This window comes from Branchiostoma floridae, chromosome 12 (assembly GCF_000003815.2).
Source record: "Branchiostoma floridae strain S238N-H82 chromosome 12, Bfl_VNyyK, whole genome shotgun sequence".
In the NCBI taxonomy this organism is placed as follows: domain Eukaryota; kingdom Metazoa; phylum Chordata; class Leptocardii; order Amphioxiformes; family Branchiostomatidae; genus Branchiostoma; species Branchiostoma floridae.
In genome coordinates this window covers 11,796,276-11,809,338 of record NC_049990.1, presented here as the reverse complement: position 1 = coordinate 11,809,338, position 13,063 = coordinate 11,796,276, and the positions used below count along the sequence as shown (strand labels likewise).

The 13,063-nt window shown below is 40.5% G+C and overlaps 2 protein-coding genes across 2 annotated transcripts in view; both read left to right on the top strand.

The window, feature by feature from the left end:
- Positions 1–5,675, top strand: part of LOC118427524 (filamin-C-like) — a 38,351-nt gene extending 32,676 nt beyond the window's left edge. Inside the window, exons 27-35 of the mRNA XM_035837361.1 lie at positions 525–689; positions 944–1,066; positions 1,361–1,612; positions 2,054–2,245; positions 2,398–2,508; positions 2,706–2,879; positions 3,476–3,625; positions 4,229–4,396; positions 4,764–5,675. Coding sequence (XP_035693254.1) covers positions 525–689; positions 944–1,066; positions 1,361–1,612; positions 2,054–2,245; positions 2,398–2,508; positions 2,706–2,879; positions 3,476–3,625; positions 4,229–4,396; positions 4,764–5,191 — 1,763 coding nt within the window. The 3' untranslated portion in view covers positions 5,192–5,675. The remainder of the gene's footprint in view (positions 1–524; positions 690–943; positions 1,067–1,360; positions 1,613–2,053; positions 2,246–2,397; positions 2,509–2,705; positions 2,880–3,475; positions 3,626–4,228; positions 4,397–4,763) is intronic.
- Positions 5,676–7,985: 2,310 nt separating this feature from the next.
- Positions 7,986–12,832, top strand: LOC118426983. The gene is made up of 5 exons (XM_035836618.1): positions 7,986–8,444; positions 10,260–10,430; positions 10,950–11,123; positions 11,511–12,551; positions 12,774–12,832. Exons 1-5 carry the CDS (start codon positions 8,372–8,374, stop codon positions 12,830–12,832), a joined length of 1,518 nt encoding a protein of 505 aa, XP_035692511.1. The 5' UTR covers positions 7,986–8,371.
- Positions 12,833–13,063: the final 231 nt, after the last annotated feature.

Genomic DNA, 13,063 nt, shown 5'->3' with positions numbered 1-13,063 from the left:
GGAATACCATTAAAACGCTAAAATCGTTCATACAATACAATACAATACAGTATAGCATCTCCATTGCCGCACGTTTATTAAGGCATCATAATGGAAATGAAATTTTGAGCAAGGAAGCATTGCCATTGCCAAAGTAAAAACAACAAACACCACACTGGCAATAGGTGATATCTCACTGCACTTGGGGCACCGGTGCGGCACTGCGGGGTTCGTTTCGGCACTGTGTTATTTTTACCGACTTTTTAAATTACGTAGATATTGCATAATACGCAAAAGTATGACTTAAAGACAACAAAATACACAAAACGTAAGAAAGAAAATTCGTTCTTGATCTCTGTAATTCGTTGAGTAATCTTTCAAACCCAGCAGTGTCGCACCGGTTCCCTTAAGTAGTGATATTGCCACCTGAAGTCTACTAAAATGCGTTTTCGGACATCGTATATTCTGGATTGCTCTTCTACTATTGTTTCCGTAGTATACATATTGTCTATACTGGGTCTTACGTTGTATTGTTGTGCTTTCAGAGGAGTTCACGAAGCTGAAGAAGATAATCGTGGGTGCAAAAGGCGGGAAAGCGAAGGCCACGGCTAGCGGGGAGGGGCTGTACAGGTGCTTCCAGAACACGCCTGCGCAGTTCATCGTCGAGACAACAGACGGCAAATCCGACAGACTAGATGTCAAAATCAACGGTTTGTATTTTATTATTCATTGATTCATCAAGAATATTCGTCCATTCATTCAATCTGTCATTTATGGATTCATTTGTTCAATTAACTATTCTCTCGCCCATTTGTCACTTACGTATATATGTACGGAGTAGAAAAAATAGAAACAACGATTTCAAACACACCATAACAGTTATGAAACAACATATTTAAAGCTCCTTACTACTAGTATTTCTCTTTATCTTTCTACTTTCCACTTCCTCCATAAAAACTTGCAGGTCCCAACACTATAGCCAAACACAAGATCCAGCAAGACGGTAGCAGATTCTACGTCAGCTTTACTCCGGTGGAAGTCGGCATCTTTGACATTTATGTCGGATATGACGGGACAGAAATAGACGGTACGTAAGTGATTTTTGGCGACAGGTCAAGGGCGGAGCCTTTTTGTCGTGATTTTGATTTCCTCTTCATAGCATTCGTATTGACTTATATAAATGTAAACTTTTTAAGCGAAAACGATCTTTAGAATGTATTTCTAATCATTTTTAAATGTTATATGTATGATATTCTAGTCTTCCACTAATAAGTTGTGACAAATGTGATTGGCATCAATTTAGCTGATATGTTCTTTGTTTAGCGTTGCTTGATATTGATGACCTTGACTCAGTTTTTGCCAATGATTGAACCCTTTGCAGGGAGCCCCTTCCATCCAGTGGTAGTGAACCCGTCTAAAGTCCAACTGCTGGGAGAACTGCGCAGGTTACTGGACAAGAAGGGCAGAATCCTCCTCTTCATCCGGGAAACTTGCTTCATCCTGTTGGACACGGCGGAGGCAGGGCCGGGCAAGGTCAAGGCGTCTGTCCAGGGGCCTTCCCGTCAGACACCGGTGCAGGTGGGGCAGGAAAATGGCGGCAAGCAGAGAATAAGCTTCGTCCCAGAAGAAGAAGGTTAGTTAGTAATAGTTTGTTTCTTGGTTTGTTGATTTTCTAGCTGTGTTAGTTGTTGTTTTGATTTTATTCTTGAAATATGGCAAATTGAACCATAATCTGTTGCGTTTGTAACGTTTGTATTTAGTTCATTAAAGTAAAGTTAGCACATAGCCCTCCATGACAACCATTTGTAATTTTGTTTGGTTAGGAAGGTTTAACTTAGTTTGTTTCTTGTTGGTTGTTGACTTTTTTTAGTTGTTTTAGTTGTTGTTTCGGTTCTATTCTGTGATTTGTCTTAAAATATGGCAAATTGAACCATAATTCGTTTGCTATGTTTCTATTTACTTAATTTTCTTTGATGAAGGGGAGACTGTTTTGTAAAATTAGCATATAGTCCTCCTTGATAATCATTTGTAATCATTTTTGGTGATTTCAAGAGTCTGTTTTGCTCTCTTCCAGGAAAACACCTGATAGAAATCCTCTTCTCAGACGCACACATTCCGTCTTCACCCATCTACGGTTTGGCAAAGAAGAGGACAAGTGCACTTCCGGTGGACCATACCAAAGTAGTGGTCTGGGGGGAGGGACTCAGGAAGGCACAAGTCGCACGGACAGCAGAGTTTACACTGGATGGGTCTCAAGCTGGAAAAGGTTAGAAATATATCTGACAGTTTTTTGGCGACGCCCTAGGGACTGAGCCACCTGTACTTAAATCTTTAAATTCATCATGTTTTAAAATTGCGTTGTTGATTTGCGATTAATTCATCACTTCTTTGATAAAATCTTATGTCAACACATGCTAGGTACTCCCAGTTGCATCCTGAATGGACTGAAGGCTGATGTTCCTGTCAAGATAGAGGCGATACCTGACAGGAAAAATACATACAAAGCGACGTACAAACCCGATATACCAGGTACACACTTACATATATACTACTTTCTACAACTAAGTGAAGCATTTCCACCATCATTGTTATGTATTACTAATATTCTCTCATGTGCTTTACTTCCTATATATTATGGCTTTTTCAATGTTCGTATTTAATGTAGAGTCGTTGGTTGTTTAGTCACCCAATACACTAATATGTTCCTTTTTTTTCTCTTACAAAAGGATCTTACTTGTTGAACATCACGTGGTCGGGGAAGAAGATAAACGGAGCCCCATTTAAAGTGTCTGTGACGAAACCAATCGACTCTGCCAGGGTGGTGTTCTCGGGACTGAAGTGGGGGTTTGGCGGTCAGGCGCTCAGGGCTACCGTAGACATCAGGAAAGCTGGCAGGGGAGGTAAGCAGCAATCTATCTGCAACCCATTATAGAAAAATGCTAACACTTAACATTCAACACTGGAATTAGCACTATAGGGATTTAGCCCCCTAAATTTTTGGGCGAACTCCGTCGACCTTGTTCAATGAATGGATGACCCTTTTATCCCCAGCAGTGACGTCAGGAACATACCACTTTTGTAGGAGGTAGTCATAAGCATCAGACGGTCTATATGTTAACCCCCCCCTCCCCCACTCTGTTGAGGGTGGGCCATGTAAAGTGTTAGCATTTTTCAATAATGTATTCTCCCAACAGAGATGAACTTTCATGCTTATCTACAACCCAGTTGACCTTGATGTGAAAGCGATTTCAGCTGTGTGGAATGAGGTATCCTTAGCTATGGTGAATTGTCCTTTTATTCGGTGGTGACATAAATATTATTCAATGTCGAATGCGTCGTTGTCATACGTATACTAGTAGTAGAAGGTCGTACACTTCATCTTTGTTGTGCCAATACTTGTTGTATTGTCAACGAATATTGTAGTAAAAGATTTGAATGTTTAAAATCTGCAGTCAAAGGGGACTAACCGCTATTTCATGTGATTTCTATCCCCTAGGTAAGCTAGCGGCCAGGTGTTTGGGCCCCTCGAAGCCTGCCCGAGTGGACCTGACGGATAACTTTAACGGCACCTTCCTGCTGTGTCTCCATCCGGTGGAGAAGGGCAAACACAAGCTGGAGATCAAATATGACGGGTCTTATATTCCAGGTAACATCTCAGTTCATTTCTTCTAACACAATTGAATATCTACAACTGGGTAAATTTACTTCCAGACGTTTTGAGTGACATCTATCACTTTTTTCAGCGTCATTAGAATGAACTTGCAGAATCAATACATCTAAATATTAAAAATTGTTGAACATGTAAAAATTGTTGAACACGAAGCTGGTGTGTTACGCCGAATGGCGGTTATACCGGCTATATAGATACAGATACAGATACAGATCGTATGCAAATGTCACTCATATCTAAATCATATTTTGGATAAGTTCCTATGCATAGTAAACGTTGATAAACGTATCCTAATTCTTGATCTTCATATTTCATTTGCGATGGAAAGAGAAGATGCTTCATCGTATTTACTCAGCCAGTGATTAACCTAAGTATAGTGCTTAGTATGTAGAATTTCAAGATCTATTTTATATTCCTATTTCATTATAATATTACGGAAGAAATTGTAAGCACAAAATGTACACGCGAAATGCAAAAAGATATATTGATATACATGTACAAAGAACACAAAGCATCAGAATATTAAAAGGGTATATGGATATTTATGGACCTAACTCTGAATTATGAAATTTCTAACAGGGAGCCCATTTATCGTCAACATCGTTGGTTACCCGGATCCGGCTAAGGTGAAAGCCTTTGGTCCGGGCCTGTCTAACGGCGTGCTGGGCAGGTTCGTGGGAGAGTTCGTGTGTGAAACTGTGGAGGCTGGGCCGGGGCAGCTCAAGGTGCGGGTACATGGACCGAAAGGTAGGGGGCGCACTTTACAATTCTTTGCTTTGGTTTCCTAATTTTTTCTTTACACTCCAGATGGTTGGATTTAGATTCAATCTGCTGCAAATTTTTTAAAGCCTAAAGATCTATTTCAAGCTTTTGATGAAACGTAAAGGGATGCTTTGTCAAAGTTGGTAAAAACTTTCTAAACTTACAGTATCTACAAACCTATTGTCTAGACGGCATATTTTCTTGCTAAACTCTGTTGCAGCTCAGTCCTTCTTTGACATCCAATACAACACTTCCTCTAGGAACTGAGTACAAATTTTGATGCAAACGGTTAGACGTTTCATGAAGGTTGCACTATATTTTGTGACTGGGACTCTTTTGATATTGCTTTCAGGTGCCTTCAACGTTCAGATGACACCAACAGGGCCGAAAGGCAGGACTGTCATTGTCCGTTACGATCCCACCGAGCCTGGCGAGTACGCTATAGACGTAAAGTGGTCGGAAATCCACGTTCCCGGCAGCCCTTTCCGCATCATCCTCGTAGACTCAGAGGAAGAGCTACAGGACTTGGAGCTGGAAGCTCGTGCAGCATCCAACCCGTCAATCAGGAGATCTCAGTCGGGAGACTCCATCGCATTGGACGCTGACCTGGAGGAGGAGGTGCCAGAGAAGGCGTCACCCATACTGACAGCCAATGAGTGGCCGAGGATGCGATATGTGGGCAGGGCCATCAGAAGGTCAACGTCCGAGAGGCTGCTGCAGAGGCCAACGAGAACGAGAAAGTTTTCCTTCAAAAAGGCTTTCAGTAAACCTAAAATGTGAGGAAAGCCTACATCCGGGGCATCGTATGATCAACGTTTAGTTGCGGTGCCTGCCAAGAAGACTTTTCTAAGGATGCGTGCGTCTGCGTTCATGTGACGGAAATAGACTTTTAAAAGTCACACTGCAAGTTTTATCAGTATTGTATCCCTATTTTATGCGTGAGCAAAATAATCCGTACTGCAAAATGCATTTGGCAATGCACAGCCGGAGAGATATGGTACATATTCTATGTCCCTTTTGTATGAAAGACGTTTCTATCTCTTTGCATTTACTGAATATTAAATGCTCGTTTTTCTAGAGTGCGAAATTTGAATCCACATGGAGTTAGCTCTCGTGATAGATGCCTCCGATGAGAGTGATCTGGGCGTCAGTGCCCTCCGTGTTGGCATTGACATGTGCATATACTAACTCTTTACAGGCGGCGACAACAAAATGAGGCTTGCTATCCCAGGTACGCATGCGCAACAAAAATGCATCATGGGTATAATCTGTCAAATGTGAAGGCCCCTAACTTGTAAACAGTCTAGGCCAGCGTATGGCTTGCATAAAAAATTTCTAGACGTGTTTTGTTTATATCTCAGGGCCCTTGACCTTTGACATAGTGCCCACAATGCACTTCGCTGCACATACGTACTTTAATAGAATCGTGCATCTTTTTATTGAAACTGCCTCTCTTAACAAGGGTTCTTGTACATTAAACGTTTAACTTTTAACACTTAACTTTTTAACGTGATAAGTTACTAATAGCATTTTCGATCTTGTACAATTTCTATAATGTAAAAATTTAAGACTTTTAATGTGTTTTTTTTGTAAAAGTTACAATACTACATCAGGTAGGATAATGTTTGCGTGCCTGTGTTGCTAGTTTAGACAAGTATATTTATTTTATTACTTATGAGAGATTTCTCTAACTTCTTGCTCATTCCATCAGTGTTAAATGGCAATAATCTTTGAACGAATCTCTGGAAAGTCACTTTATATCATATACGTAATTATGTCACGTAACATTTTCAGGTTCATTTCAATAGAATGGTATTGTAAAAATTGTCAACTTATTACGTTGTACATAGCAGTTTTTAGAATATGTAGATGTAAAGTCTGACCATATTTGTAGTAATGACTTAACCATGGTGAGAAAGTACGTGTAGGAATCGAGAATATTTAATGTCACAGCGGCCAAATTTACAGACATTTTTGGGTCCATAATAGAGTGTGACACTTCCTTTGTATAATCATTTGGAATAAAACTAACACTATCGACACAAAGTCTTGTCGTTAGGTTGATTTTATTTATTGATCAAGTAAGTTGAAAAAGTACAAGGAACAAGGGTGACGGTTCTTTAGGGTGAAACGTTAGCATCATCAATGAAACGTGAAAATTAAAGTAATACAAATGACAAATGTAGTATGATATCGAATAGGATTTGGACTGGACAGTCCGGGATAAATGAGACAGAAGAGGGACTGTTATAAACGTCATATATGGGTTGTGAACTGAAAGGTTTATACGTAGGAAAGTTAACTTCAGGTAGCATAACGCAGTTTTGGGCCTTTGGGGATTTCCATAGTTAAGGGCCACAAGGTGACTGGCTTCGACGCGAAAAAATATAGTAGGGTGCACGTCAGGAACGCCCAAAACGGGTATGTTTGAGTTTAGGGTACAAGCCACAAAAAATTAAATTTAAAAAACCCTGTCGACGTATCGCCTTATCACGCCACCTTGAAATAACGGCAGCCGGCTCACCCCAGAAGGGCAGTTGCGTAATGGGGTGCATTTATACATGAAATAGAAAACTTTCACAATACAAACCATACAGTCTCAAAGTCGACACCTTTCGTGACCACGCAGCACAGGTTATATCTGGCTGCCTCTCAAATAAGGCTTTCTACCTCTCCTTCAACAAGTTTATCCGTACTACTTTATGTACCCGCGTCATAGACCCCGGGGATCGCGCATAAATACTGTGTCCTACTACCTTAATTTCAAGCGTTTGTTATCGACAACATAGGTTTGTTCCGTGTATAGCTGCACCTGGAAACTTTTATCCATGTATATGCTTTGTGTTAGAGTTAAGCGTTGTACTAACTTTTGAGTTGAAATCAAAATGTCGCGGTTAGTTTCTTGGGACAGGACAGTTGACCCCATTAACCTGTAGGTGGAATATACACCGCAGAAACAAAAGACTTGTCTACAATCTTGTCTCACTGGTCAGATCGATACCATCTGTAAGGCTTCATTCTTTTCTGGGGTTTGTCGCAAAAGTTATCATTTTACGTAAAGCGTAAACAAACAGATGAAAAACCGTGACGAATGGTAATATATGACTCTCATAATTCGGTGGAATTATGAGAGTTGATGTTATCAATACAACAAATAAAAGACCACTACCGAATAGTTCAGTGTTCTATTGCAACTTTTCAGTCTACAAACGTCGTGTCGTCGCTGTGCTGTCTTCGTCTAAGAAGAAACGAGCTTTGAAACGAGGACCACTTATAACTGGCATTTGCCTTTTCAAAATCCAACGATGAATGGAAGTTCCGGTATAACAAACGAACCGTAAAGTCTCAATGAACGTTACTCCAACGCAGCTGAAAATTGACCACCCTTCTGTGAAACCATCTGGTTCAAACAAACGTCAACGTTCATGTTTCAGAGTTATATGTCTGCAAATATTCGTCATGCTATACACTCGAGAGGTTAAAAACGGAGAAACCAGTCTTTCTTCTCTTGTTTTAATGCTCTACTAACACATGGGAACAGCCCGAAGGAAAATGCAAATGAGACACGTGTTTACATATATTCACAGATCTCTGTGAGTCTGTAGTTGTTACACACCGGTACCAGTTTATGTCCAAGGAACAACTCAAGCTACGTCTTACCTGTTGGACTTCACCTAGCGTCCTTAAGAAAGACTTTGGGTAACTTGTGTGGTCACTACAAGTCACGTCTTAAGTACCTTTATCTAGATGAAAGGACAATAGCCAGCTGTTTGACCCCTGTTCATGCCGGTGCCTGGGGTGAACCTACGCGAAGACAACATCTCGCCATATCATCTCGGGATGTCACCGCAAAGAGATGTGTACTTCTATACGGGTTTACAATTGTACCGCGGACTTTTGATGCTATAAACGTCTACAATATTTAACTTGAAGACGGGACCTTCTTGAAGTAGCTGAAATATGGCCACGGATCGTGAGGTATCGGTTCGCATTCCGAAAAGGGCGTATGTACTTCTGGAAACAGCTGTTTTAGGTAAGAGGATTTGTGATTATTGCTAGCATTCATTTTATAGGTGAAGGTTTGATAGTTTCACGTTATGTGATGAAAATAGAAACTAATAGAATCAGTAATGCTCGTTGGCATTGTTTTAGATTTGACACATATTTGGGAAATCAACAAAGTATCCAAGGACGTTATAACGTTACAACGTCCTTGGAGTATTGAATCGTGTTGTGTGATATTCGCTTAAAGTTTTGTTGCGTCACCGCGTAAATATTTACTAATAAGGCAAACAGCGCTCTTTAAACACACCCTCGAAGTACAGCTGCAAATTACGATGATCGTTTGTAAATTGGGCGATCGTTTGAAATGTCACAACGGGTTGTCAGACGACAGCGCAGACAGGTGCAGATGTGCATATTATGGGCTAGGGTCAAAGGTCATAATCTTGTAAAATGTCAGCAATAATTAATGGACAAATGTAAGGGTCAGGGTAAATTTTTGTTTCGCATACTTATCAGTCTATTAGACTATGTTAAGATATACTTTCATACTGATTGACTTACGGTATGATTGAGACCCATATTTAAGTTGCCATGCTCTCGGTCTAACTTACTCTTTTAACCTATTTTAAGTACATTTTGAACGAGGTACTTAAAAGACAATGCCAACTGGTAGTAAACGAAAACCCCTCTCCATATCCGAAAAGGATTTACATCAAACGTTACCGACACGTACTTGACTGTGGATCAAACATACTTTTATCTCAAGTAATAGTTTTTTTTTTCAAAACAACAACATTTAGACATTTTATATGATTACCTTTTTGTAATAAAAAAAATTCACGTGTATTATTTCTATAGGCGCCTTTTCTGTAAAAATTAGGAAAAATCAACAACAATCTTTACATTATACAGTTTACAGATGTGTCTTTGTTGCCTGAAATGCTGCATTAAAACTGATTTATATGGCTTAGGAATTCTCTTAAAAGTGCCCAAGTGGCATAACAAACTTGCACGTACTCTATTAGTTACACCTGTATAGTTTTGATACAAAAGATTTATTCAAGAACAGACGTGAGTGTAACATAATACTGACCAGCATCGAAGCATGTCAAATCACAGCTCTTGTACGTACCTACTGTCCAAATCAGCACTTAGCCAAGTATTGGTATTCGGAAAATCTGGTGCAATCTCTTGAAACGTTGTTTTTGAAGTACTAGAAGGGGTAAAAGGTCGAAATCTGTTTTATCGGTAATCGATTGAACAGTATTGAAGGTTTCTCGGTTTTCATTTTGGCACAATGCTGTAGTGAAGGGACGTCGGAACGGTCACGTAGGTACATTTTGTGCAACACAGTACGCTCATTGTGTAAGTATTATAGCAAATAATTTGTGACGACGAAATATCTGCAAAGCACTCCCTAACGGGCAGCGGATTTAGTCGTTTTGCATAATTATATCGGCCGTCGACTCTGTGCTTACGAATTCAAAAGTTATCTTGTGTGTCGCAGATATAACAACAACAACAATTCTTTTCTTTTCTTTATGATAACTTTTAAACTGCATAGTTTGGAAACATTTTCTGCCAACATAGACAGTATTGGAATATATATGGTCGAATACAAGATATAGATACAAACCATGTACCGATGGCAAGACATACAGAAAGTGATTTGGCGAATCTGCATCAACTATAACTTTAAACAAACACAGGGAATAGGGCCAGAAACTGATATTTACGAGCGTACATTATCTGATATGAAAGCATATTTCGACATGAAGGTTACAGCATGTAATTACTTAGTTGACTGACTAATTCATGGTGTTATAATTATGGTATCCTACAGTGGATACAGCGTTCATCGCCGGAGTTCCTGTATCCATTGAGATCCTGTACAAGGGCGAGCCTGCTGTACAATACCGCAGCATTGGGAACGGCAAGATTCAACATTTCTCCTTCACTCCGAAACGTCTGGGGGCTCACTTCGTCAACATCCTGGTCAACGGATACTCTTTAGGTAAATCCTTCAAAATCTGCAATTTGTGTTGGTAGGACTAAATCAGAGACAATCCTTGTTATAATGATCTTTTTGAATGTAGAATGTACAGTCTGTATATTTTTTTACATCAAGCCTCCTTGGCAGATTCTATGGTCTTCTTTTCTGTTGGCACATTGAGTTATTGATACGTGGTTTCAGTCGCACCCGTATTGTTGCTAAATTCGTAGATTATAAGTGAGATTATTTTCTGAAGCTTATCAAAGCTTTTCGACATTTTAAGTTACCCACATTTCCCCTTTGGCGTTTGAAAACATCCGGTCCATGTATGTATATGTAGATAATTAATCTTGAGTGTATTTTGACAAGCTGGTATTTTAAGAAACAAAGCTCAAATTACTGGCGCTTATATCTGAGTTGCAATGGGTTGTAAAATCTTAATGCTTCTAATTTTCCTAAGTTACGTACTAGTATACTATAACGTTCTTTGTCCAACTGAAGATTCTAATCTAAAACCGTGATTGCTGTCTTTAACTAAAGGAGCCCCTGTCCTTATCGACGTGAGAAGCCCGTACTACCCGGACGCTGCCCGGGTGAGGGTGTGTGGGCCGGGGTTGAAGAACGGAGACCTGGACACGTACAGGGGTAACATCGTGTGTGAGACGGTAGATGCAGGAACTGGTGTGCTCATGGTCAACGTGCTAGGGCCTGCAGGTAGTCTTGGATTATTAACTCTCTCTTTATTCTTAAGATTTAACGTAAATTAACGACCTAACCTAGCTTGTATATATATGCAAATGACAGCAATAGAAATGACACTGCAAGGTAATCCCACAAGGATTATTTAGTATCTAGCTTCTTAAGATTTTAGCCAATGTAACCTAACCCCAAGGGAGTGAGGTAATACTTCGGCTTGTTTGTCTGCCTACTTGACTATGTGTGTTTCTGCTATTTCCAATAATTCATAATTGTAGCATTATTCCCGGTGTCATTCTTTTTATATATGTAGGACTAAAAGGGTAACAGATGAGCATGGGTAAGGGGATTAAGTCAGTCTGCCATCTCTGAGTGAGTTGTTCTGATATGTTTTTTTTTTTTTAGGAAATGTGCCGGTTATGACCACAGCTATGGACGGCCCCAACTGTCCCGTGGCGGTGTCGTTCCAGCCGCAGTCCGCAGGCGACTACTTCATCCACATCAAGTGGACTGACGACCATGTCCCGGGGAGTCCGTTTAAAGTCGAACTCACGGAAAGGAAGAAACCAGGACTGATGTCGAAACTCTTCTCAAAAGCTCCAAACCAAGACGTTCAAGGTCCCGTGGCTGGTTTCCCGCCAAAGGAAGGCGAAGGAGAAGAGAGACCACCAGAAGGGCCTTCGTACGAGGAGATCGACCACTGGGTTAACACTGGTCTGTGGTCACCGTCAAGTTCTGATTCAAGTTCGTCAGGAAAGGAAAACAACCCGATCTCTCCTGCTATTCAGGCAGAACAAAAGGCTGAAGTGAGCGCCAACTTGAGGCGCCACCAATCGTTCATCACGAGGAAGTACAGGGCGATTGTGAAACGAGAGTCCAAGAGGGAGCGTCGAGCACCCTTACAGCCCACCACAGAAGCTCCTGAGTCTGATGATATGGCACCGAGTGGTTTAGAAGAGCCGAAACATGTTGTCGGTGAGGTCAAAGGTCAGGCTGACCCAAATATGGCATCCAAGATGGCGACTGACAAGAAAGAAGACGGAAAGCCCCGGTTTATAGCAGGTGTGCTGCGGAAGAGTTTGAGAGGAAACAGAAGTTCGTATGACCTAAATCACGATGAAAGTAAGGTTGAAACAGGTCGAAGAATGAGCTCTCAAGGGTTAGTCAGTGATCCTAAAGATACAGAATTAAACCAGAGACTGAGCCAGTCACAACCTGATGTTACTCCCAACAGGAACACAGAAGGATTTGTATTTCTGGGAAAGAATTCGAAAGCAGAAGAAATCGTCCCAACTTTAACTCCTCAAATTGACACAAAAGTTGCTGATGAAAAGTCAAAGAAGCGGCAGAAAGTAAGCTTTGTAGAAAATGAGGAAATGGTAAAAGATCTTTCAAACAAAGAGGAGGCCTCAAAGTTAAAAGCTCAAGGAAAGGGTGTTAAGGCAGGTACGCCAAACGATTCTCATGTTGAAAAATCAATCGAAGAAATTGGGAATCAACAAAATGAGACAGGTAAAGTGAAAGAAAAGACAACGCTGTGCTTTCCAAAGAAAAGGAAATCTAGAAAGAACAAGAGTAGTCCAGTGATAAAAGAAACTAGCCCACCACGGCCACTTTCGCCTATGAAACCACTGAGTAAAAGTGTTGAAGGACTGCCTTTTGCCTCAGACAATGAAAAGGGCAAAGCTAAGGTTAGTCTGGTCAGAGTGGAGAGCATCAAATGGTGAAAGATAGGCCTATGAGAATACTTCATGAACATAGCATTGTACATACTTAAATTTCTCAGGTATCATAGTTGGATAATGAATAAGTGTGATGGTAGAGTTTGTCTTGCACATTTGTAATACTGTTTTTATCGAGCAATACTGATTTTTTTTGCGTTTCAATTAGCCTCAGTGAGAAAAATAAAATAATGTTTTATATGAAGAGCATGATCACAATGTTACGATTTGGTTGCT

Excerpts from the sequence above, each read along its gene's own strand:
- LOC118426983 (XM_035836618.1), top strand. The coding sequence starts at position 8,372 with ATGGCCACGGATCGTGAGGTATCGGTTCGCATTCCGAAAAGGGCGTAT. Across the intron at positions 8,445-10,259 it reads TCTGGAAACAGCTGTTTTAG|TGGATACAGCGTTCATCGCC; the intron begins GTAAGAGGATTT and ends GGTATCCTACAG. Across the intron at positions 12,552-12,773 it reads AGGAAAGGGTGTTAAGGCAG|ACAATGAAAAGGGCAAAGCT; the intron begins GTACGCCAAACG and ends CTTTTGCCTCAG.